Source organism: Buteo buteo, chromosome 6, assembly GCF_964188355.1.
Source record: "Buteo buteo chromosome 6, bButBut1.hap1.1, whole genome shotgun sequence".
In the NCBI taxonomy this organism is placed as follows: domain Eukaryota; kingdom Metazoa; phylum Chordata; class Aves; order Accipitriformes; family Accipitridae; genus Buteo; species Buteo buteo.
This window is the reverse complement of record NC_134176.1, coordinates 3,607,848-3,633,536: the sequence shown is the minus strand read 5'-3', so window position 1 is coordinate 3,633,536 and position 25,689 is coordinate 3,607,848. Positions and strand designations below refer to the sequence as shown.

The following is a 25,689-nucleotide window of genomic DNA, read 5'->3' as shown; positions in this document are numbered from 1 at the left end:
GCGGGGGGGGGGGGGGGGGTGCGGGAACCCCCCGGAGCGTTCCCCCGCGGTGCCGACCGCTGCTTCTGATGCCGGGCAGGGGGGGGGGGGAGGCGGTCCCGGGCGGTGCCAGCGGGGCCCCCCGCCGCACAAAGGCCCCCGCCGCCGGTCGCCCCCGCCCCGGGGCCGTCCCGTACCCCCGGGGGCCGCCCCCGAGCCTCGGCCCAATAAACGCGGCCGCATTTGAACGCGGCACCTCCTCCGCTTCCCCCCCCCCCCCCCCCCCCCTTTCGCAAACGCTCGGTTCCTGCCGCGCCCGGAGGTCACCGGCTTCAGCCGCGCCGGGTGAGCCCGGGGAAAGGAACGGGGGGGGACCGGGGGGTGCGCAGCGCCGAGCACCGCCGAGGGGGTTCCCGGACCCCCGAGGCGAGGGGGGGGGGGGCGGACACGGACCCGGCCACCGCCGGTCCCTCCTCCGCGGGCGGTACCGGGGCGCAGCCCGCCCCTTCCCGGCGCGGCCGAGCCGCGTGTGCGGGGCTGCGGGCCGGGGCCGGCGGGGAAGGGGAGCAGCGGGCGAGGTGGGTGTCCTGGGAAAAGGGGAGGGGGGGCTGGACGGGAAGGGGATGCTGGGGACGGGGTGCCGTAGTCGGGGGGGGGGGTCACGCAAAAGCCCCCCCCCTGGTCGCCGGTGGTGGTCTTTAGGCTGATGGCACCGGTGGTGGTGGTGGGGGGGGGTAACCGGGGGCTGCTCGCCCTCCTGTCAAGGGGACAGCGCAGCCCCCTTCCCGGAGAGATGCTCCAAGCATCCTCCGAACGTGGCGGGTGGGAGCGGGGGCTGTCCCCCCGGGCCGAGTTGAGAAAGCAGCAGGCTGTGGCTGGAGGAATTAATAACAGCGGTTGTTTTGTCATTGGCGAAGCCTTCGCCGTCACCAGGACGGCAGACGGCATCTGCTGTCTGGTCGCAAAACCGTGGGCCCCGTCACCTCTGGCGCATCCGGGGAAGGATGGGGCTGAGGCCGTGAGCCAGGAAAACCCAAATCATCTCTGAGCCAGGAAAACCCAAATCCGCAGCCCGGGAGGGTCACCCGCTGACAAGCTGGGTGTCAGTTTGGGCGAGCGCGTTTATCCTGCCCGTCGTTCTCCTTCGCTCGCCGGAGCGGGGGCGATGGGCGTGAAGCTCGCCGCGCGGTCCCCGCGTCGCGACGGGTGCGTGGCGTTATCGCCGTGATTCAGCACGGCCCGGGTTTATCGGAGCCGGCGCAGGGCTGAGCTCCGCGGGAATTACCGAATCCCTTATTTCCCGGCGCGCGAGGCGTCGTTGGATAAATTGCCGGCTCGCTTTGTTTACTTCTGAAATAATCAGCTTTGTGCCTATACCTTGGGCTTTATCGCACCCAGGGCTCCCCGAGTTATTGCAGTGCAACTCCAGCCCGATTTGCAAAATCAAAACAGATGGGCGCTTTGTTTTTCCTTATTGAAGGGAAGGCTGCTTATTGAAAGGCCCCTATTACAATGCAAATACCGGGGTGGCGTGAATATTCAAAACACTGCGCTTCTTTTGAAGCTCTTTACATAAATTTATAGCGCTTTATATGCCATCGCTGCTTTGCTAATCTGGAGCGGAGCTTGGTTAACAGAATTTCTTTTCTCTGCCAACTTTGGAGGGTTTGGCCGTGTTTTGGGGAGCACGGTGCGAGGTGGCATTGAGGTGCAAAGCAGCCAGCGCCGGGCTGCAAAAATTATGACCGTGCTCAATGGGGAGGAGGAACCGCCAGCTGTAAAGCTGACTTTGGTGGTGACCCTTGAAGAGCCAGGCATGCTGTCGAGTGATTTACCGATATTTGGGTGCTTCATTGTCTGTTGGGGCTTTTTTTTTTTTTACCCCTTTCCTTTGGTTTCTTGGTGTGACCTTCTGTGGAGCCACTGCTCCCCAAGAGGGGACAGGGTGTTGCAGGGTGGGCTGAGCTCAGAAATTGCCCTGATGCAGGCAGCGGCGTGGGGGTTTGGGGATATATGCAGTGAATCGTGGCAGCTTAGCCGCAGCTGCGATGGATGAGCTGGTTCATTAGGGGAAGGAGATAATGAGTTAGATGAGACAACCCTAGCTCTGGCTTTCCAGCAAGGGCGCGAGGGTCTGGTTTCAGTGACTGCTGGGCATCTCGTCATAAACCCCACCATTAAAAAGTGGGGTCCTGGTGGGTTTTGCCAGCTGTGTTCACATCGTCCCGGTTGTCCCAAGCAGAGAGGGAAGGGCAAGTTGCTTTTAACCTGCCCATGCGTGGTCTTGGTCTTCAGCGTGGGGCGGACGCTACGGAACGGTTGCGTCTCGGGGAGAAGGTGCTTGTGTTTTGGAGGTGACCACGTGCTGCCGCTCTGCTTACTCACTGCTAATTGCCGGGCCTTCGTTTGAGTCGAGGCAATCAAGACTAGTGCTGAAAGCAACATTTTCCTTGGTGTCCCTTGAAGGAGATGACTTGCTTGAGGTCACCACCACCTTCTGCGGGGGGCTGCTTGGGATGGAGGCGGTGTATCCCGTAGCTCTGGAGAGGAGCGGTTGGTGATACAGCCCACAGGGGCATCCGGGCAGAGCATCCCCAAAACCTCCATGTTGTGCCACTGCACAGCAACAAGCGTGCTGTTTGCATTAATACTGTTTTGCACCCGAAAAAAAGGCGTTGCACTAAGTGTAGTTTTTACTCGGTGCCGTTGATTGACCAGGTAATCTGTGTCTTCCTTAGTTCCAGGCTAAAGCTTGGAGGTTGATATTGATTCCAGGCACTTGATATGCAAAGCAGTAATTACTGTTTAAGCCTATATTGTTTGAGTTAAATTTAGCTGAGAATTTAGTCATATCAGGCCTCTACATTGTGCGCTGTGAAGGTTATCTGGCTCTCAGGAGGGGGTGGATTTAAAGGAAGGAAAGAAACGCCGGTGAAAACTTCCTCTTCTCATGATCCCCAATTGCTTTGCTTCCTGGGACTCCTTATAGGGAGAAGAGAAATAAAGAAAAATGCAGTTATGAATCCAAGTAGTTCTCCTAAACCTGCACCCCTCTGCACCGTCTGCTCAAGCCGGGCGTTTTGGGGGTCTTAACAGGACACAGAAGGCCAGCTATAAATCTGAACAAAGTGATGCCCTATGCGGGGAACGGCCCCTCTCCTCCTCGCAGGGGACCGGGGAGCCCCCGCTCAGCTGCTGCCTGCCCACCCCTATTATCCTGCCGGCTCTGGGCCGCCCTCCTGCATCTCAGCTGCTGGCCCATCTGGAGCGGAGATGAAAGGCCGGAGTTTAATTCGGGCTTTGTGTGCCTCTTGTGTTTCCCCCACTCCCTCCCCTCTTAGCCCTTTCTCTGCTGCCAGTCTCCCATCCCCGATCCCGCACGGCAGCTCCGGCGTGCGGGTGCCTGCGCACGCTGCGGATCTGATGCCGTTGACCTCATTATTTTGACTGCTGGGTGATGCCAGGCAGCCTCTCGAGCTCATCAGGTAGGAGGGTTGGGGTTTATTTTTCCCTTTTTTTTTTTTTTTTTCCCCTCCCCTCCTTTCTTGAAGCGCTGCTGAATAATTCAGCCGGGAGTAGGCATCTTGGGTCACCTTGCACAGCCGGCTGCGTGCCGGAGCCAGCTTCCTAAGATGGAGGTTGCACGGGATGCGTGCGGGATCGCCTCGCTGCCAGCTGCTCGCCGTCGTTGACTGACTGCAGGTAGGCGAAGAGCATTGCCCTTCTTTCTTTATTTCTGATGCCTTTTTTTGCTGGAAAGCATGAAATCCCCCTCCCCTGGGCTGCGCAGGGGTGGCTGGGCCATGCCAAGCTGGTGAGGAGCCCAGTGAGCTCCGACCATCCCTTGCCGTGGGGACGTGCGAGGCTGCCCTTGCCGAAAACTCACCTGGGCTGTAAGGCAGGTCTGGCCCCAGGCAGGAACCATGGACCCGATGCTCTTCTCCTTTGGGGATCGTATTTTTCTTGCTGGTTTTATGGGCTCCCCAGTGCCTCCTCCCTCAGCCCATCCAGACTCATCCAGGGTAAGTTTTTGGGGCTGTCTGGTGGTACGGCACCGAGAGGGGGTGACCCCAGTGCTCCGGCAGCATGGGTGCTCGGGGACACGTTGGGAGGTGGCGTTTAGCTCTCCGTGCTGTCTAACTGGGGGAACTGGTTCTGGCGGTGTGGAATTGAAGTCGGGTGCTGGAGAGGTCTCTGGGGGCAGGAGGTGGCTGACCCTGAAGATAACAGACTCAAAAACGCCTGGAAAGCTCCAGGGTTCGGAGTCACCTCTGCCGCAGGCTCGGCTGTGAGTTTTGGGGCTGCCGGGGTGTACGGCCGGGGTGAGCAGGGCTCTCCGCTATTGATCCCCACGCGTGCTGAACCGCGGGTGGGGAAATGGGGTTGTCGGCGTGAGAACAGACACTAGTTTGCTGCCTTCCTTCTGCTTGCGGGCACCTGAGTTTTCGGGTGCCGACTCCTCCTCTGCGCCCTGGGTTGAATGCAAACGCGTCTGCACCCTCGCTCCTCCCCGCAGCGCTTGGGTGCTTTGCTTAAAGCAGCTCAAGAAGCATCTGGGGTGGGAGTGGGGGGGGGGGGAACCAGGAGACACTGAGGGTGTGAGGCTCAGGTACAGGGATGGGGAGGGATTGCGTCCGCTCCGGAGGTTTGGCGATGCTGCCGTCCTCGCCCACGTCAGTGCGGGAGGAAGGACAGCCAGGCTGGGCTATTTCAGTGCCGTGGACCTTGCGTGCCGCTTGGCACCAGCCCCGCATCCCTCAGCAGGCGCGGGAGCCCGATGCTGCTCCGCGTTGGCATCTGCTCCCGCAGCCGGCAAAATCAAGGACACGGCTGCTGCAGTGTCCGCCCCGGGGATTTCCCCGGTTATCCAGCCGCGTCGGTGGGACAGGCTTTTCCGATTGCCCCTCTGTCACAGGACGCTTGCGGGAGCTCGTGCGGTGGCTTTGCGATGCTCTCGAAGATCGGCGTGTTCCTCGAGGCTGCGGTGGCGGGTGGCGGGGGTGAAATCGGGCTGCACCCTGCAGTCAGGGCAGCTCTGCTTGTTCTGGGATGTCCATGACGCAGGCGGCCGCAGGCTGCGGGAACCCCGCGATGCCGAGAGGGAATTGGGGAGGTGACTGCTCCATAGCAGAGCTGGACAGCGAGGGGGTTCGGATAGGACCCCGCTTCGGGAAATCTGGCTGAGAAAACCTGCAGCAGCACGGGCAAAACAAAATTCACCCGGAGACCCGGCTGGCGCGTGGGCGATGGTTTGAGGCTGGCCGAGCGTTCCTGGGGATGTGTCCTTGGGCCACCAGGTCCCTGCGGTGCTCGCTGCCACTCGGTGTGCCCCGCGATGACAGCCACGGTGCCTGTCGTGCCCCCCCCCCCAGGGTGGTGGCATGTCCCCCGCGGTGGCCGTGCATGCCAAGGCTGTGTCGTGGCTGTGGGTTATGCTTCTGCCCCGAGCCGGCGGGGAGCCCCGCAGCCGGGCTGGATAAATGGATGCCAGCCAAATCCTTCATTTCGGACAGGAAATTTCCCTCCCAAAACAGTTCCTGGGGCTGCAATGCTCTGGTTGGTGATGGGATGAGACAGATGAAAAATCGTTGACTTGGAGGGGAGGATGAAGCCCTTGGGTGGAGAAACCACCTGGGCTTTGTTTGCTGGTGCAGGAGACCAGATACGTTTCAGCTGTCTCCGTGCTGGGGTCATTTCTGCTCCAGGACTGGGTTCGCTGCCACCCTAGCAGTGTCCCCTGTCAAACACTTCTCTGCCTTCAGACAGGGTTTGAGCCGAAGTACCTAAAGGAGAGCAGTCCACTGAATGCCATGGGACCGGGCAGTGACCCAGCGGGGACGTGTCCTCCCCGGGCGCAGGGCACCGTGTGGCTTTGTGCCGGGGTTGTGGAGGAAAGCAGAGATGCTGCACGCTGGCATCGACAGGGCTGATGGCACGTTGGGGCTCCCTGCACCCGGGCCAGCATAAAAAGCAGCATATTTGGCGCAGCGATGTGTTTTATGTTTGTGGAGGGGGGTTTATGCGGTGGCTGGCTGGCCTGAAGTGTTTGGGGTGCAGGGGGAGGCAGCGGTTGGGATCTCCTGCCCTCCCCTCCGCAGGCAGAGCCCCGTGCTTTGCTCCCTGCTGCTGGTGAGCTTTTACTGCCGGGATTGTTGTTTATCTCCTCGCTCAGGCAGATAAAGCATCACCTGCAACACCTGGGAACCAGCAGAGCTCAAGGGAACAATTTTTCCCCCGCAGCACCTCAGCTGCTCCAGCTGAGCCAAATAGGCGGCTCGTGGAGCCAGTGTGAGGTTGCAGGTAGGGATGTGCAACCTGGGGCTGTCCTCACCTGCAGGGTTTGGCTCTGCAGGCTTTTTTTCCCCCCTTGCTTTTTCTGCTGTGCGACTTCTGCCTTCACCCGGTGGGCTGGAAGAGGCTGGAGAGGTGGTAGAGCACCAGATTCACTTAATGTGAACAAAAACTGCGGCAAACGGCCTCGCGGGCTGCCCCTGAACCAGCCCTTGGGTTTTTTTTTGCCTTTGCACGCCGTGCTGCGGTCGATGCTCACTGGCCCCGTCTCTCCCCGCAGGTGAGCGTGGCAGGCTATGGGATGGATGAAGCTGAGCAGGACCAGTATGAAGCTCGCCTCAAGGAGCTCTTCGACAGCTTCGACAGCACGGGCACGGGGTCCCTGGGGCAGGAGGAGCTCACCGACCTCTGCCATGTGCTGCACCTGGAGGAGGTGGCCCCGGCACTGCAGCAGACCCTTCTCCAAGGCAACGTCCTAGGCAGGGTAAGGCTGGGGCGAAGGGGGGGGTCCGGGGCTTGGGAGCAAGGCAGCACCAGGCACTGCTCCTGTGCACATGGGAAGGCGATGGGAAGAAGCTGAATGTCTGTAATTTGTGAATATCCAACATCCCCGAGGCTCTGGGGCTGCAGGACTTGCGGTGTCTGTTGTTCTGTTGAGCAGGGTGGGCGCAGGGCGGCTTCCGAGAGGGGGATTAGTGATGACTGGGAAGGAAACTGCTCGCTGGTACGTCTTCCCTGACCGGAGGCGGTCTGAAACTCTCAGAAACCACCACGTTACGCTTAGCCTCGTGTGCTGGCATTGCACTGATGCAGGGTGCGTTTTTTCCCCTTGTCCGAGGCTAGACCAAGTGCCGGGTCCCTGCTGTCCCCGCACCCACGCTGGCGCTCGGCCGAGCGTGTTCTGGCTCACCCAGCACACGTGCCCCCCAGCACCGGTTAAGTGCTGCTTCTGACCTGGGTCATCTCCCCAAACCAGCTCACCGGGTGCTTGCACAAACTCTGCGGCGCTTGGGATGCGATGGGGACCTGAAGCCAGGGCTTGAGCCTGTGATTTGCACTGACTTAAGCTGTAGTTAAAGCGGTGGGGTCGCATGCAGTCAGGCACGTTTCTCTGAAGCGGAGAATATTGTCCAAGGCCAGCAGTCGCTGGCTGAGCCCACTTTGTCCACGTTACCCGGTGGTGGTGTCCGCACGCAGCTGCGGTTATCACAGACCCACCTGGGATATGGTTTTGGGGACAAATGGCTCCTTCCTTCTGCGGGGCTGCAGCAGGAGGGAAGCTGTGGCCGGTGAGCACACCATGCTTTCCAAAGCGATTTTTCAGTTGTGGTTGTACCTTTATAGAGTTAAATGCCAGGGTGTTGAGCAGAAGCTGCTCGCCCTTGGGGGGACCTCTGTGTTCAGCATGGACGTCCTTGTGCTCCTGCATTACCTCCTTCCCAGCACGCTGTGCTCGCAGTGCATCGGGTGCTTCCCTCAATATCACCCTGAAATCCCATCACTGCTTATTAAAATCAGAAAACGCAGAGCAGGGCAGCCAGGGCTCTCGATAGACATGAGCTAAGCAGCCATGCTGACTCCAATTTCCTATCAAACGGCAGCTTTCACAAAACAAAATAATTCCTTTAACGAACAAAGCCTCCTCTTCCTCGCCTGCCCTGGGGTCGTAGCTTTTCTGCTGACGGCAAGTGGTGCTGGAGCATGGATGGATCCAGATGGAGGTTTCTGACCTTCGGAGTTGCAGTGTGGCATTTGCTTGAGCACCGGAGACTTTCCGTGCTCCGACTTGAGCTTCCACCGCTCGGATGCTGTTATCCGGCTTTGCCGTTTGTAGGATGGTGGGATAGAGGGAAAGGAAGAACAGTGCTAAAGATGTGGTTGTCACAGCTGGTCAGGGCTAAAGCAACAGTGCTCATCCTGTGGGTGGAAAGCAAAGATAAATGCAGTAAATGCTCAGCCCAGCAGCATCGAAAAGCCCCTGCTAAAGTGTCCCGAGTGCTGGGTGATGCTCGCCCCATCCCAGGCGGGAGCTCCATCCCTGCAAGCTGTCCCTGGGCATCCCAAGGAGCGTTTTTATTTTATTTCCCCTCTTTGTCTTTGGGGACGGTTCTCGCTCACGACCTGCGACTTGAACGTCAGAATAATCTTTGTCTCCTGCGTTCCCTCCCATCTCCCCAGCATTTGCGCTCGTTAGCAGCAGCAATGGCCCATGTCTAAGCGCGAGCCTGATTTAATAGCTATCGAATCCTCCGGGTTTCCTAGGGAGCTCGTCGGGAGAATAGCAGCAAACATGTTGCTCCCCGAGCGCAGGCTTCTTGCACCTGCCCTGCCGGCTCCTTGCCGCAGATGGTCCCTCTTGGCGGTGGGAGCAGCCTTTGTTTGTCCGCGCTTCCAGAGGCCGGGTTTTATGGGAGGGCACCGGGGGGGGGGACGGACGGACACGGACACACGACGGTTTTGTCTGCCGAGGGGCAACCCGGCGGGGCCACGTGCTTGCTTTTGTGCCGGGGGCTCTGCTCTGGGGATGAATGCGCCGCGGTGGTTGGACCGGGAGCTGAGCTGGCATCCCGGCGCGGGGCTGGACACGCTGCGTCCCGCCTCTCCGTGCGATGCTTTGGGAATTAACGGGTACGTGCTATCTGCAGGGTCCGGCGAGGGTGTGTAAATCTCGCCCTGGCTGGCGGCAGAGCCAAACCATCCCAGAACCGCTTTCCTCACGCGATTGCGTGCGGAGGCGACGCTCGCAGCAATTCCTGGGATTCCTTGGGAAAAGCTGTTTCCTCGGACCCCTCGCGCTTGACTGTGGGACCGAGAGGATGCATGCAGGAGTGCCCTTCTCCTCCGGCCTCCGAAAGAACGGCGCCTGTTAATTAGCAGCTAATGCAGAGTGGCGTCTCGGGTACCGCGGTTATATGATTTGCAGGGAGGGGGGTAAGTCGGGCACCTCCGGACCCTGCGCAAGGACTTTGTGGCCGTCCTCAAGCGGGGACGGGGAGTTCAGGTTTCACCTTGCGAGCCCGCAGCAAGGACACCGCAGCGTGGGGTTTCACTCGTCAGCTCCCTTCGATGCTTTGGCTGGTGACCTCTTGCAAATATACTCCCTCTGAGCCCGCCGTGACGCCGCTGCCCTCAATTCGCGGTGGCTTTTTGCATGCCAGGCAGGAGACTTGGTCGCAAGATTGACCTGTTCCTATGTCTTCCCCACCTGACATTTCCCTCTGCAAACTTCTGGCTGCCGCTGCTGGTAGGTGTTTGCAAGCAGGGACAGGGCTTTGAGAAAAGGACTCTGCTTGAAGATGAAGGAGAGGGAGCTGCAAGGAGCCACCGATGCCGGTTTGCCCCCGAGAGACCGGGGCTGCGGTCTGCTGCTTTGCATTGCAGGGAGAAATAGTGAGAAGCAGCAGGTAGCTTGGCACATGCACGCTCTCTTTCTAGTGCTAATAAGTCATGGCTTCATAGGAAACTTGCTTTAAAGCAGGTGTCAAGATTTCTCAAAGGTGCTGGGGTTGCTCAGCAGCCGGCAGCTTGGTTGGTCCCTCATTACCGTGGGGAAGCTGGGCTGGGCTTGCTATGCCTGCATTGGCATATTAGTCTTGTTTGCCTCTGATTTATGTGTTCTGGGAAAATTCTCCTCACCAGGGACTTAACATGTCCCCAGCACCGTGCGGAGCCCTGGTCTCGCTGTGGGGTTTGCAGGGACACGTGTCCTGACCCTGATCCACACCTCTGGGTGGGCACGAACGCACACCGTGCCGTTGCCTCCCAAACTCGGCTGGGTTCGGGCTGGTTTGGATCAGCCCTTGAGCTGCTGTTTGAGACCCCCGTGAGCAGATGCACGAGTTGGCAGTTCCAAAATCCCCCAAATTCAGTCGAATTTTAATTCAGTTAATTCAACAGAGCATTAACTTTAAATACCCTGACACTGTTTTGCTGCTGTATACTTTCTGCCTTGCATTTGTAAAGCTTTTGGGTTGGCTTGAGCGTCTGAGGCTGTTTTCCAGAAGTGGACGGTGCTTTGTGCAACGCTGCTGCAGTCAGTGCTCTCCTCCCCAGGGCTGTCCAGGCCAGTCCTTTTGCTGGAAATGTTCTGTGAGCAAAAACCAAAAGCTATTGCTGCAGACTTGTGCCTGCCCACGTGGGCTGTCGCATCCCTGGAAGTGCTCCGTGCGCTCGTGGGAAGCCCACAGCCTCCCTGGCACGGGTTTTCCAGGCAGGATTGTGGCCCTCCGTGACAGCACATGGATGCTGCAGGTGTGCAGGTACCGAGCACAGGGGTGTGGGGTGCTTCGCGACGTGGGCATTGCCTACACCGTCTCTCCTGGGGATGCACATCCTCCCCTGCACGCACATTGGCATTTAAATTGGGTGGGGATGTAGAGCGAGGACTTTGCTGGGGAGCAGTGGCAAAGGATTGCTGTCTTTATAAGATATTGTAGCGTTTGAGGCTTTGCTGTCCCACAGGCTGCCTTGCCTGGCTTGTACTTGAGCACAGCTTAATTTTAACAGTTGCATTTTTCTAACTCTTTAAGTGCTCTGGGTACAGACATGCAGCATCCAAGGTCAAATGTGCACCACGAGCAGATACTGTTTTTCCTGGTTATAGGATGGGCCAGAGGTTTTCCTAAAGAAAAATATCTCCCCTTCCCCCCCCCCCCAGCTTGGGCTACATCTACAGAGTTGGGTGCTGCCGCTCCGAAGGCATTGCGGGACCCCTCTGAGCCTGCGCAGGCACCCGCTGTCGTGTCTCTCTGCTGCTGATTTGCACTTTAAATTTTCCTGCTGTGCAGCCAGCTACAGTGCTGGCATGGGAGGCTGGAGAATGGCCACCTCCTGCCCCGCACCCTAATCTTCCGTGGGCTTCTTTGGACATCGTGGTCATGGTAAAATTGCTCTGTGGTCTCGATGCCGGAGCCATCTGTCCCGCACGCAGCTGCGGCAGCGAGGGCTCGGGTCTCTCCTTCCTTCCTCCCCTTCGTTAGCGCTTCTTGGCAAACACGAGTTATGGGGCTCGTTAGGCAGAGCAGGTTACGTGTCAGTGGTACTCTCCACACCTGCCCAAGTGGTTTTACTCTGCCTTCTTATTTGGTGTGTTTGCGTGAGTGATGCCAAGTGGTTTTTATTTTATTTTCTTGCTGCCATGAGGTCCCATCTGAACCCGGCCCCAGCACCCGTCCGAGGGACCGGCTCTGTCTGTCCCTCTGGCTGTTGTCACCGTTCCCTTCCTGAGAAGATCCCATGGGGAGGGGACCTGTTATTCGAACACCCTCATCTTTTATTCATCCTCATTTAGTCTAAATGTCAAGTTTTTTTAATCAGGCAAATTCTCCTATCTCTGTAAACTGTCCTTTTGAAGTACACCGGCGTTTGGAAATGAATGGCAGCAATTAGTATTCAGATGAAGGCACCCCTGACAAGTTTCTTTGCTGAACATATTTCTAACTGTTTAATTACTCAGGGAGCCTGTGTTTAAAACCACAGGCGTGACTTGCACTGCCTGAGCTGCAGTGTGAGGTGCTCCCCTGCACGGGGGGCCCGTGGCTGAGCCCCCAGCTCCGCTGTCGTCCCCTGCCTGCCTGGGAGCATGTTGCTCTTTTTTTGGGGCTGGCTCAACTGCGAGAACAAGCTGGCGAACTTCAGACCCGGACTTTGCCGCTTCTGCCTCCCCCAGCGGCGTTAAAATCCCCTCTGGCTGCAGCTCCTGCCCTTTGTGCCCGATTTGCAGCAATCGACTCTGCCAGCGAGAGCGACCTCGGTGGGTTCTTTAAATACAAAGTCTCTTGTTCAATGCTAAAAATTCTCCTAAGATTTATTTAGCCAAAAGAAATCGTAGCAGGCAGCTCTGCCTCGCCACTGACCCATGTCAAATAGCTTCCCCAGCTGTCCCTGGGTTTCCGTCCCCCACGGCTGGAATTGCTGACATTCCCCAGCGCGGCTGCGGAGGATGCTGTAGCCCCTTTGCAACTGTTCGTGGCGGTGAGGCAGGAGGCTTTCCAGGAAGACGCAGATGGAAGAGTGGGGGGAAAAAAAACCCTCCTTGTCATCCCTCCTTGTTTTTCCTATAGCCACAATCCAGACCTGGTACTTCCAGTCCAGCCCTCGCGGAGCTGCAGCAGGCAGGAGCCAGGGCAGGGCTGCCCTGGAAAGGGTGCGCCTTTCTGCCATCTGCTTTGGAAAGTGTTTTCTGAAGCTTGGTTAGGGCAGTGGAGCGTTTCCACAACCAGTATCTCGTCACTGGTCAGGACTGGTATCTCGCTGTAGGAGCCACTGACTCTGGCCACGTCATCTCAAGCGATGGAGATGCTCCCTGGTCCTCTGGACATGTTGTTTCGGCTTCTCGCTTGATGGAAAACCCCACCCAATGGGTTAAAGCAGTGGCTTTGAGTCATTCTGTGATAGCAATCATTTTTTCCACGTGCTCAGAGATGCTTGCTGTGTCTTCATGTTGCTTGCTGCCATTTCTCCAGGCCCCAAGACCGAACAAGCCGAGGTTCGTTCGTGCCCCTCGCCGAGGTCGTCGGCAGACACAGGCGTGCTCCTGTTTCAGTGTGGTGGTCTGAGTGATTTGCGTTGCTCCCCATCCTCCTGCTGGATTGTTGGCCTGATAGTTAATTATCGGCACCAGTTGATTTCCTCCTTTCTTCCTTTTTTTCCACAGGTCCACTTTGATCAATTCAAAGAAGCACTTATCCTCATCTTATCCAGAACCTTGTCAAATGAAGAACACTTCCAAGAACCAGGTAAATCCTGAAATTATCTAAACCAGTACATTTTCTTTGGCAAAGCAGACGTGGGTGATTCTCACAGAGGGATTTAAAAGAGAAAGTGCTTTTTAGGTGCCGAGATTGGGCATCCAAGCAGAAGATCCTGACCTAGGGAGAAGGGGGAGTTAAGGTCTGTTGTGGAGCCTTGTACAAAAGCGTTTTCTGAGCTATTAGATATTTATATCCCATTACCATGATCTAAATGCCCGGAGAGGCACGTGATGTCTGCGTGTAGACAGCTAACAGCACTTCAGAAGCTCAAGACATCCCATGGCTGCTAAATGGGCTGAGATCTCTCCATCCCACAACGCTTCTGGTGGCCAGGGATGCTTTAGGAGCTCTCCGGCTGCAGCAGATAGTTATGGGCAGGCAATCAAATGGCTGCTTTAATGCTGCTGCTGCTTTTTCCCGGCTGGGGCTGGCACATCCCCTTGCCCTCCACTCGAGTATTTTGGCTCTGAGGTGGTGTGACCGCAGCCTGGCAGGAGGGTTTGTGAGCTCTGCCTCGGGGGACCCTCCGCTCCAGCCGGTGGTGGGATCTGTCTCGGGGGGACAGCAGTGCCTTACCGAAAACCCGTGCTGGCTTTGGATGCTACTCTGGTTTTGTGAAGGTTCTAACGGGAAGCTGTGTGCAAGGACTCCTCCTGGAGATGGGCTGCTGGACATGGAAATATCCCTCCTGTCTAGCACTGATTTTAATATTATTTTTTTTTTAAAAGTCCATTCTGTTTCCTTGTGTCTGAGATGAGCAGGGTGAGTTTCCTGTAGGAAGCTACTTCGAGGTAACTGTATTTATCCCAGGGAACAACCAGTCTGGCCCAAAGGTGTTCCTGAGCAAGACAAGCCCTCTGACAAACCAGGCTGGGGCTGGTCGGAGAAAGCAGCGGGTGCTGCGAAGTCCCCACCGTCCTGGTTTTTCCTTGCTTTGTTTCAGCGTGCCTTGAAAATGCGGCTTTTTAGACCCTCCGCAGGAAAAAAGGGTCACAGCTTTGGTGTGCCCCCCCCTTCCCGCCACCTCCCCGTGCACAAGGGGCTGGTGGTGCTGGGAGCACTGGGGAGGTGTGGGGCCGGGGTGAGGGCTGAGCCCCTGCAGCTCCAGCTGGAGCCGGGGGGGGGTGTTGAGGTCTGCCTGGTGTCACACCTGTATGTAAATCCCTAATCCTGCCTTCGGAGCAGCAGGGACGCGAAATCCCCGAAGGAAAAAACAGCTTAGCAAGGAGGGGAGAGGGAAACTCCAGGTTTCCTCTCCTGGAGCATCAATCTCAGCTGGAGCATCCCGCGCTTGAGAGCGCAGTAAAATTACAAATTTCCCCCTTAAATAGGCTGCAAAAACCGCAGGGCCCAAGAGATGCAATTGATGGATTATTTTTATTTTCCACCCCTCATTTCCAAAGCTCTTAATGCTTAGAGGGAGATGGGCGACGACAGCTCTTGCACCCGGCATCCCTTAACGCAATTTCCTGACGCAGGTCGGTGGGTGCTCGGGAGCGAGGGGGGAGCCTCGCCGGTGCCTGGCGAGGGGTCGGATCTGCTGCGATCCCTTCCAGTCCCTCGGAAAAGAGCTGGCAGAGAATGGGAGGCAGCCCCGGCACCCCAGCGAACCAGAACTAATCCGGTGCTCTGCATTTGTTGGGGAATCATATGGCTGAGAAGCTCCGGTTTGATTTAAATATAAATAAATCTTCTAGAAAGGGCTAAATTTGGGGTTATCGCAGGGGAAATTACAAATGCAGCCGGCAAGAGGCTGCACTGGAGTCTGAGAGCCCTCCTTGGGGACACGTTTGTCAGCTGGGTTTTGCAAGGCAGGTAATCAAAGGGCATGCGGCGCAGGTAGGCAGCCTGCGCCAGGCAGGCCTGGGAGACATTTATTTTTAATGCATTTTGACAGGTTGGTTAACGCCAAAGTCTTTGCTTCTTTTAATTTAGATCAAACTTGAGATTGGGAGAACAAGCTGCTTCGCGCTGTTGGTGTCAAACTGTCAGTGACTGTGGAAATGCTGGTGTTACAGCCTGCCCCGGGCTTGGGAAAAATTGAGTTAAGAGCTCCAAATCGTATCATTTAAATGAAAATTTAATTTGGGGGGTGGGGGGGTAAGGCATGGATTTTAAGGCTGTTTGCTGCATCCGCAGAGTTTGTTCTGCAAGGACGCGGCTGTGTGCCTTGATGTTGTGGTTTTACCCAAGGACTTGGGCGATGGGAAGGTCCCTTGGGTCTGCCAGCAGCCGGAGGGCTTGGCTTTTCGCTCTCCGAACCAGCTGCTCCCCTGCAGCCCCCAGACACCCCGTGCGAGGCGGCTGGGGGGACCCGGCAGGGGACAGCATCCTCGTCCCCATGGGTGCAGCGCAGCCCGGCTCGGGGAGGATGGCTTGGTACAACGAGCCCGTGGGTGATGGGGCGGCCTCTGGGGTCACGGCGGGACCCACGGCGTGGGGACGAGGAACCAAAACTGCTGCGGGATGCGAAAGCAGTTCCTGCAGAAGTGGCTGATGGGGTTTCCCTGGTTTTGGGGGGCAAGCAGCAAGTGGGAGAGGCACTCAGGCTTGCAGAAAACAGCTGATATATCTATATCTATATATATATAGATATAGATATATACATTTTATTTTTTTTTTGGCAAAGAAGCTAGATTCCCTTTCGGAAGGGAAGACTGGCAGGGAGGATGGTCCTGGCGTGCTGCAGGCACCTTGCCTGGGAAGCAGCCCTGCAAACTAAGGCAGGCAGGGTTCCCAGCGCTGCTGTCATCAGCTCTGTCCCCTCAAGGACATCGGTGTGGGGACACAGACCCAGCTGCAAACCAGAGCATCAGCCAGCCGGGCAAAACCCCAGCTCTGTCGAGAAGTGACGTGGTTGGGCAGAGGAATGGGGGAGACTCTGGGAAAAGCAGAAAAAGGCCTGAATGTGTCTTAAAGTAGTGGTTATTTTAGTTTCTGCAAGCAGGAGTGTGACTGCTGGGGAGACCCGTCACCCCCAGCAGCACCTCGGACCTTCGCGGAGCTGCCTGACAAAGGTGGTGCGTGCGGATAAATTGCAGCCTGAATTACTGGGGTTTGGTGGTCTGGAGAGATGCTGCTGGCAGCCCCGTGGGACCCGGGCTGGGTGCTGCTGCCACCGGTGCTCTTTTTCCATGGGTCACTGTAGCAGTGAGGGGGTGTCTGGGGACAATAAAATAGATATAAGGGAGGGAAGGAAGGAAAAAAAATCAGTTATATGGGTGATTAGGGGGGAAAAAAATAATCAGGCTTTTTTTCTTCCCCATTATGGCAAATAAAAAGTCAGCTCTGTGCGTTGGAAGCCTGGATAGGGAGGGATTACCGGGGTGGAGTGCAGGATTACGGGAACACCCAGGACAAATTAAAGAGCAGCTTGACGCCATCCTCCCTGCGGTCACGAGGGGCTGTTGGGTTTTTTTGTGGGTTTTTGGGGTTGTTTTTTTTTTACTTCCCAGAGTATGGAGACAACAGAGCTGCCCTCCTGAAGAGGAGCTGGTGGGGATGATGCCCTTGCAGGAATCCCACCCGTGGGGGGAAAGGTTGCTCATGCAGGTTGCAAAGGTCTGGCTCCGCAAGCAGACCTGGGGGGGGGGACAGGTATAAAACCAGTGCTGCTGTCCGCACAGGGATAACATAAGCATAGACGATGCCTCTGGGCCAAAATGCATTGATTTTGGGGCTGGGATGACCCAGCCACCGCTCCTCTCCACCTCCATTGCTGAGCCCAAAGTGCAAAATAGGGACTAAGAGTGAAATAAGGACTAAGAGGAGTTTAGGCAGTACCTGGTGTCTCGGGGGGGATTAGGATTTAGCAGATTCTAGTTGTGATGGGCTTTTCCCAGCGGTAGGCTGTCTGCCGCCGCGAGGAGGATCCCTCCCTTCCAAATCTTAAGCGGCAAAGAAATTAATTTCACCTCTAAACGATGGGCTGGCAGGGCGAGGGTCTCCCTCCTCTAAAACCCCTTTTGTCTGCGCTCGCTGGCTTTGATGCTGGGCCCAGGAAAATGCTGCTCGCCATCAAGGGGAGCCCCCCCCCGCCTCCTCCCCAAGCGTCTGAGGGCAGAGCAGGATTTTGAAATGACTTATCTAGCGCAGAAAGGCAGAAAATCAAGTGTAAATCTCTAACCATGGAGACGTTTAACTGCCAAGATGGACGGGGAGGGGGGGAGCGAGCCAGGGAATTGATGGCTTCTGTCTGCAGTGCTTAAATCAGGGGGGGTTCTTGTGAAATACAGATTTAGTTGGGTTTTTTTTTCTTTTTCAGGGGGCACTTTAGGGGCTACAAACCCACCCCGGGCAGTGGGACAGGGAGGCGAGAGGCTTGCTCTCTTGACGGCTCCTGCTCTCACCCCCAGCCCCGGGGGCAGTTCAGGGGGGCAGATCAGACCCCAGTGTCTAATTAGGCACCAGCTCCGGAGTGTGTGTTTTACTAAGCCCGCGTGTTGCCGAGGGCTGTAGGAAGCAGGGAGGGTTCGACCTATTTTCTTTTTCTCTTTTTTTTTTTCCTTTTCTTGGCAGCTTGTCAGCCGCACAATAGCGAGGGTCTGTGAGGAGCAGCATCTCGCCTTGCTGCTGGTTGCAGAAGGGGGGGTACCGGGGGTCAGACTCGAGCACAAGCAGCCTCCCCTCGGTGTTCAGTACAGGGGTATATTTTTATAATGTTTGGGATAAATAGCATGCAGGGCTGTCTCATGGCATCTGCCTCACTGAAAGCATCGATTTTTGACATCTCCCTCCTGTTTTCTCCTGTGCCTTTGAAAGCACGTGTGGACTGAGCGGCTATTTCCATCCCTCCTCGTCAGTTTTGGCTGGAAATGAGAAACTCCGCTCAGCTTGTCAGTGAATTTTCCGCATTCGGGGAGCACGGGTTGCTGCTTTTTGCTGGCATGTGTGCTCAGCTTTCCCTAAATACTGGGGGTGGTGGGAGCGTCGAGGGCACTGGCTGCTGCGCTGGGGGCTTGGGTTGGGAAAGCCGGAGGGCAGAGACCCTTAGAGGATGCTGCACATATGGGAGGTATCCACGCACACCCGGTCCAGAGATAATGGTGCGTGGGGCTTTCTGCAAAGGAGACGGGTCTGTGCTCCCAGGGATGGGGCCGCAGGATGCGGTCCCTTACACCGGTGCGATGCCCGTGGCCCCGTAACGCAAGGGCTTTATCCTGCACCGTGCACCTGGCAGCCAACGGCACGGGGGCTTGTGGGGGAAGAGCTGTAACCTAGCGTTAACGAAAGCACGCTGGCTCTGGAAATGGGATTTCAGGGTGCTTGAGCTGGGATCCCCTCGGGAGCTGGGCTCAGGGACAGCCTATTTCAAAGTCAGAGCTTTGTGAGGCAGGAGCAAACTTTCTGCACTTGTCAAACTGTCAAGGGTCGCCTTTCCCTCCCAGGGACGTTCTCAGGCTTTGCAGTTTTTTAATTGCAAAAGCAAAACAAGCACACCCGGTTGCTCAGACCAAAGAGGAGAGAGAAATCAGCTGCCAGCCTCCAAATGCTTAAAACACAAAAGTGGGGAGAAGCTCCCATTTCCCCGCTTGCTGTTAAAGCGCTTGCAGGGTGGCACGGCGTGAAGGCACCTTTAATTCTATATACAGCTGGATTTTGAGCTGCAGCAGTGGTTAAACACGCTGTTGGGGTGGGGGGGTGGAAACAGGACTCTTCTGAGCATTGGGAAATCCAGACAGAAATTTAACCATAGCTTCATTATTGCTAAATGACTGCTTCTTTTCCCCCCACACCTTTCCAAAGACAGATGGGCACGGAGGTGCGTTTCTGTCTTAGAGGAGGAAAGATTATTTCTCAACAAAAAAAACCCCAAAAAAAACCAAAAAAAACCAAAAAAAAAAAACAAAACCCAAAACAAAAAAACAAAGCCCCCCAGCCCTCTTCTGCAAGGGCGGGGAGATGGCAGGGAGAAAATAAATGGGTGAATGAGTAGCCACAAATATTAGCATTTCAGAGAGAGCTGCTCGATGGAGATTGTTCACCACCGGGCAGGCTTTAATAGGAGTGATAAGGTTTGCTTTTGTTCTCGGGCTCTTACTTAATCAGCCTGTCTCATTGCGATTTTTCTATCGGCGCACTTCATCACACAACTTTCATGTGCGAGTCCCAGCTGCAGCAAATCTTGTTAAAATGGCCTTGTTCAAACACGGGCGCTGGGTTTGTTCCCTAGAGCTGCAATATGGATGGATGGAGTGCAAGGCTGGAGGAATCAAAGGACTCCTAGTCCTGTGTATTTTATAATTCATTGCATAGCTAAGTTGCAGAATATTTTTCCTCTAACAAGCTTGAAGCCTTCTTCCATATCTAAAGGAATATTATCCAAGGAGGCATTTGGGCAGGGGGGGGTTTAGAGACCATTTGTCAATGATTGAACAGCTTCCCTGCTCCTTATTAGTATTGCACTCTTGCATTTATTTTGTACCAGAGCCCTCTGCAAATAAAATTTTAAAAAGCTGCTGCTCTTGCCACTGCCTTGGTGCGCTGCAAGTGGCAGAAAATAAAGATGATCGGGTCCTGGGGGGGTTTCGACAGTAAGGTTAGCAAGCACTAAAACAAAGCGTGGTGGAGAGCCTTTCCCTAATTGAATCCCTGGTTAATTTGGTCCTCCATTTAATTTGCCCCCTGCTCCAGACGTCGGATGTTTCTCACTGAAAATAGCCCAAAACGTGCTTATTTATTTTTTGTTTTGATCCCTGTCCGTGAAGGCTCCCGGATAATTCAGTCCCCGAAGGCAGGAGCTTGCTGCGGGAAGCTGGAGCCGGGGAATGCGAGCGGAGCCCCCTGTAATTAGATGATGACTCCAAAGGGTTATTTAGATCTTGCAGTTGGCATTAGTTGCACAGCACAAGCTGGGACCTGCCCCGCTGTCGCCCGGATCAGCTGCTTGTGTCGGCCCCCAGGAGATGTTCGCCTCCAAACTTGCCCAATTTTTTTCCAGTCACCCAGCTGTTTTCACGCTTTTATTAAAACTGTGATTTAAATCCACCAAAAGCAGTGGTGGTCACCCAGGTGTCTGTGTAATCTGGAGACTTGAGCTGCCCATGTGCAACGCTGTTCCTATTTAAACCTGCCCATCGCTGGTAATAAAGATTACCACCAGGAGGAGAGACCTAATGGGCTTTCCATCTGAAGCTATTTGCAAGGTTGAGGGTTATTTTCTCCATCCTGTTAACGGAGAAAACTTGATCTGGGACTTGGGAAGGGTGAGGAGGATAGAGCCCTGATTCCACTTTTTGACAGCGTTTGTTTTGGTTTGGTTTGGGGTTGTTTTTTTTTTTTGAGCAGGACCAATTCCAACCCATCAGGCCCGATGCCACGGTGAGGGTAGTGGTCCTGGAAAGGAGCAGCCGCTGGTGCCTTACCCAGGGGGAACAGTGGTGGCAATTCAGTGCTTGAAATGCTGCAACCGAACCAGCCCTGTGTGCTGTGACCCGGGAGCCGGCTCTGTAAAAAATCACGTTACCGATGCGCTTTGTTCTTGAATTTCACAGATTCTTCCCCAGAAGCGCAGCCCAAGTACATCAAAGGCGGCAAACGCTACGGCCGGCGGTCCCTGCCGGAGTTCCAGGAGTCGGTGGAGGACTTTGCCGAGGTGACCGTCATCGAGCCGCTGAGCGAAGAAGCGTGTCCCCCGCGCATCGCCTCCAGCGGCTGCGAGGAGGTGAGCGGGGAGGGGCTGGGGTGGGCTCGTCACCCCCAGACATCCTAAATTCCTTCGGATGTGTCCTTGGGGCTTTTCCGGCAAAGGCGACGGTTGCCCTCCTCGCCGGTCCCCAGGGATCAGCCGTGCCAAGCGGCCACCTCCCTTGCTCCAGCCCCAAATTCCCCGTCCCGCTGCCGTGGGAAGCCGGGGAGGAGCCGGGCTCGCACGGCGATGGGCACCGGGTGCCGATGCCGTTGGCCTCCCCGTGCTCCTGGCTGCGGCGCGGGCCAGCAATTAAGCGAGGGCTGTAACGCTGCCTCCGTGGCTAACGAAGTGTGGGCTGGGAGCTAAAGCGAGCAGAAGGAGCACGTCCTCATCTATTAGCAAAAACCCGGCCGTGGCTCCGGCGCTCTCCGGTAGAGGGGATGGGGAAGAAGGATGTCGAGCGGCAGAGCTCCGCAGCAGGCAGCTGCCTTGGGATGGTGCCCTAAATCCAGAGCCATCAGCTTCTCCTTTCAGTCTTCTACTTTTTATTTGCCCGGCAAAAAGCTTGCGTGCTCCTGCACCAAAGCAAAAGGCCGACCGCCCCGGGAGCGACACGGCTTTCGGCAGCCCCCATGCCCCACGTATGCCTGTGCATATGCTTGCTCAAAAATCCAGTTTGGTTTTTTTTCTCCCCTTCATTTTGTGATCTAAATTTATGGCTCTTTTTGTGCTTGTGCTTTCAAGCCCAGAGTCTCCTCTTGCTTCTCCAGAACAGAAAAGCAAAAGGTGAAGAGTGGTTGGGTTTGGTGGCGTGCGTTAGCGTACGGCCACAGCAGCATTTCCCTGGAGCTGGGCTCCTTCCAGCCTGCTCCAGTTTGCCAAGTATTGTTGATTCAGTGTTGCATGTTCCGGAGCGCGTGGTAGGAGTTTTCCAGTGGGAAGGAGGAACACTGCTGCTTTCTCCCCTCCTCTGTCCTCCTGGCTTCACTTGTGTTTTCCTAGAGGTGGGGGGGCTCTGCAGCCACCTGGGTAGGGGAAGCAAGGGAAAAATTTCCACTTTCCAGTGTTATTCCTATGCAGCTGAGCTTAAAAATAAATTAAAAAAAAAACTCAGAGAAAAGCTTTGCCACCAGAACCAGCTTCTTTACCCTGTTCTTGGTAACCTTTGCTCGCTGCCAGAGGGATGCTCATCCGTCTCCTGGTGCTGGCCACATGGGCTGCCCTGACCTTGAAATCAATGTTAATCTGCCCACAACCCCCAGGGAAGCGATGCCCTTGATGGAAAAGGCCACTCTAATCTTACTCCTCTGTTTTAGCTGTCAAGGAGGTGTAAAAGGCTAGTCTGTTAACAAGGTCGGTCAGTTAACTCAACTGGTACGTAACCATGCTGTGCTCCTTGTTGGCTGAATTAGTCTCCTGGTGGGAGCTCTTGTTGCACCTTTTGGGGTGGATGGGACGGTTAATTCTCTCACAACTTGAGCAAAGATCAGGAGAAGTTTGTAAAATCCCCATTTTTTTCATCTTTATCAACATTACTATCTTGTCTCTAAAAGAAGATCCTCTTGGTATGCACAGAAATTAGTTGCTTGAAGGTATTGCAGGGGCTCCCGGGGCTGAAACGCTGGGCGGCGTTGGAGACTCCTGATGCATTGATTTCTTGGGGTGCGGCACAACTAACAGCCTTTGCCCAGTTTTTTCTCCTGCTGCGCATATAAACACGCGGCTGCCTGCGCTCCACAAGCCTCCCTCCAGCCCAGGGTGTTTTGCTGGCCTGAGAACTGGGGCAGTGTGGCTTAATTGGTGCTTTCTTTCAACCGGTGCCAATTAAAAAGGCTCAGGCTCTGTCTGAGAGGCTTCCTTCCCCTTCTCGTCTCTGTAAACACGAGAGGAGAGGCTGGAGGGCTGGTCTGTGCGTGGGATCGGCTGCCCAGAGAAGCTCCGTGACCTGCATTCCCAGTGGCTTTCCAGGTGCCGCTGGACAAAGTCATGAGCGGCTGGGTCCGAATTCAGCGTTGACCTTGCCGTGAGCAGAGGGTGGTGTAGGGATCCCGAGGTTCTCTCTGACCCGCGTGAGTTTGTCCCCGAGGATGCGACTAGGCTAATGGGTGATGAGGAACGAGTGGCTCTGGCGGCTTTATGGACGTGGTGCTAATGGAGCTGCAGCCACGAAAGCACCTAGAAATGCAGTGTGAAAGCTTGCGGTGGTAAAAGCTGCGCATCTCCGGCCCCGGCTGCTGCTTGAGCTTCTTTGTCCTAAACTCTTGATACAGATGACGGGGCTTGGGAAGGGCTGTGACCTTGCTTTCGTTTCCTTTTCGCCTTGCGTTACACCTGAGGATGATCTGCGCAATGGTGGTGGTGCAGGGTTGGGACAGTGAGCAGGTTTGGTGGCCACGGGCTACCAAGCCCAAGGTGGCGGTAGGGCAGCAGCATCCTTTGGCTCATGGGTTCCCAGCAGCAAACCGCTGGCTACACAGCCAGATGTGGCCAGTCTTAAGGCCATGCTGACTTTCAAACCTCAGCGTAGGGCGTCTGTCATCTCCCCTTCCCCAGCTGCTGGCTCTGCTCTGGGAAAGGTCCCTCCTCTTGCTGGTTGTAGAAATCGCTGTCGTGTCCCAGCTCTGTCCCTTCAGTGCCCGCCGAAGCCCCTCGCTCCCCAGACATCTCTATGTTTGCTTCTGCGTAGAGTGGTTTCCAGCATGGCACGGCCTCTCCGAGCAAAACCTTCTGGGAGAGTCAGGTTGAAACTCTTTGTCTTCAGGTCCGCGATGTACAAATGTGAGGCTCCCAAAGCGCAACTGTCCCGTAAAGCCAGGATCTGCCAATAACAGCTCAGGATAGCACTTGCTCCCTGAAAAAGCGCATTATTGATGCGATCTGGATGCTTTGCAGCTGAAGGCAATTTGCAAAGCGGGTTGTGGAGATTTGCCGTCATCTTTCAGGGGTCTCCGCTCCGGCTGCTCAGACCAGGGATCTGATCTCTGGGCCAGCACGCAGGGACGGAAAAACGGGGGCCGTCAATGTCGGCGCGAAGGCTCACCTTGCCGCGTGCAAAGCAGAACAGGCTCAGCGTGCGCTCCTGATCGTCATTTTAATTAGCAATATATTCTGGCAGAGAACAAAGGTCTGTCTTGCTGAAGCAGATGGCAGGGGGGGAGAGGTTGCTGCCTTATTATGGGGAGAGGCCACCACGAGCAAACGGCACAGGCTGCAGATGCTCGCCCGAGCCCCGAGCTGGAGGGCGGCGAGCATTGAAAGCCTCGGCCATCTGCTCCTCAGCCCGGCCAAGCACGCGCTCTGCCCAAATAATAATGCATTCCTGGGATCTCCTCCGCTCCCGCACGCAGCCCGCCGATGCGTGTGACCCGCATCCAGCTGTAGCACCGCCGGGACCGGGGGGGAAACAATGCCGTGCCTGACATCGGGATGCAGCGGCCCCCCCCGCTTTGTCCTCCCGTCGGCGGTGGCTGACCCCAAGCCCCCACCACACAAAGGGACCCCCTTGCCCTCCCCAGCGGGGTCCCGGCACGGGGAGGGAGGTCACACGAGCTCCCCGGGGTCGGTGGCAGTGGGTTTCCAGCCTGCAGCCCCCCCGGCTATATTCAGCTTCTTCAGGTTGTTGGTATTTACGGAGTTACTGTGTGCTGTGGTTTGGGGGTTCTTGGTTTTGAGGCAAGTCCTTGAAGTGAGAGAGGCTGGTGCTAAACGGTTTAGGTCTGATTCTATATAAAAATATATATGTTGCTTACACAAAAAGACTTGGACGCAGCAGCGGATGCCCCCTTCTGAGCATCACTGCCCAGATTCCCCTCGGTGCCCACTCCCAAAAGCCAAGGACGAGTGGCTGCAGGGTGGTAGCTCTGTCTGGCACCCAGAGATACCTTCTCTCTGCACAAAGTTGGCCGTTGCGTATGCACAGGCAGTTACAGGCTGGGATGGTGTCAGCTCATGCGTTTTTGGGAACGTGAGCTGTTTTCTGCCTTTGCAGCCGGTAATTTGACGGTACCTGTTGCCTCAGCTCCTGCTTTTTGTGTGCTCGCCCTGATGGTTTATCAGGCAAACCAGCAATCTGCCACATTAACGCCTTGATGGTGGTGCTAGCAGAACAGCACTTTTTTGGGCCAAAATCCACAGCTTTCTATTGTATAGAACGTATATGTCCTTGGCTTTGTCCAGAATATCCAGCAGAGCCGCAGGTTCCAGCCCTGCCTGTGACCTCCTGCCTCTGCCAGGCTGATTCCTGCCTGCAGCCTGCCTGGGAAAAGCAAAGGTTTAGCCCCCCTCTCCATCCGAGGCTCTTCCCGATTCCCACCCTGCGGCTGGCCCCCCAAAAGCCGAGGGGTATGTCGAGATGCTGCGGCAGCAGCGAACGGCCCTTGCCTGGTCCAGCAGATGAAACGGGAGCAAGCAGCAGAGCTAAAAAAAGTCCAGTGACCTAATCCAGTTTCCATGGTAACGTTGTAGATTAATGGCTTTTAGCTGTAATCTGAATGAGACGTGTTGAACTTTTATATGATGATTTAGAGGCTCTTTATGTCCTGGGTGACTTTGACTTCAAATCCATCAGTCACATGCACGCAGAAGTACCCACTTGTAACGGTGGAGAAGTAACATCTGCCGATGCTGCTGCTAAACCAGAAGTTAATATCCCTGAGCATCACGTGTGAGTAAATACCCTCGGCTGGTACAAGGGTGGTAGAGACAAGACAACGTGTAGTACATGGGGAAATCATTTTAAACAATGTACTTCTGCCCTGCTCCTGGTGCCACCTGTGCTGATGCGATATTGCCACAGAGGAAGCGGGATGGCTTAAAACCAGCAAAGAGTATGGTTTTTTGGTTTGTTTTTTTTTCCTCTAGCTAGCTTAGCGGAGGGCGTGTTGGCAGCACGGCTCCATCTCTTGACCTGGAGCTACAGTTAGTGGAGGTATTTTGGAGCAGGCTCGGCCGAGCGCAGGCTGCTGGCCCTCGAGCTCTGCAGGCAGATGGGTGCCCCTTGTCAAAAGGGAAAGCGTAAAGCAGCAAGAGCTTCATTTC

General features: G+C 55.8%; 1 protein-coding gene across 1 annotated transcript in view; it reads left to right on the top strand.

The window, feature by feature from the left end:
- The first annotated feature begins 279 nt into the window (after positions 1–279).
- NIN (ninein) overlaps positions 280–25,689 on the top strand; it is a 65,217-nt gene continuing 39,807 nt past the window's right edge. The window contains exons 1-4 of the mRNA XM_075029455.1: positions 280–324; positions 6,551–6,754; positions 12,926–13,007; positions 20,516–20,685. Coding sequence (XP_074885556.1) covers positions 6,572–6,754; positions 12,926–13,007; positions 20,516–20,685 — 435 coding nt within the window. The 5' untranslated portion in view covers positions 280–324; positions 6,551–6,571. The remainder of the gene's footprint in view (positions 325–6,550; positions 6,755–12,925; positions 13,008–20,515; positions 20,686–25,689) is intronic.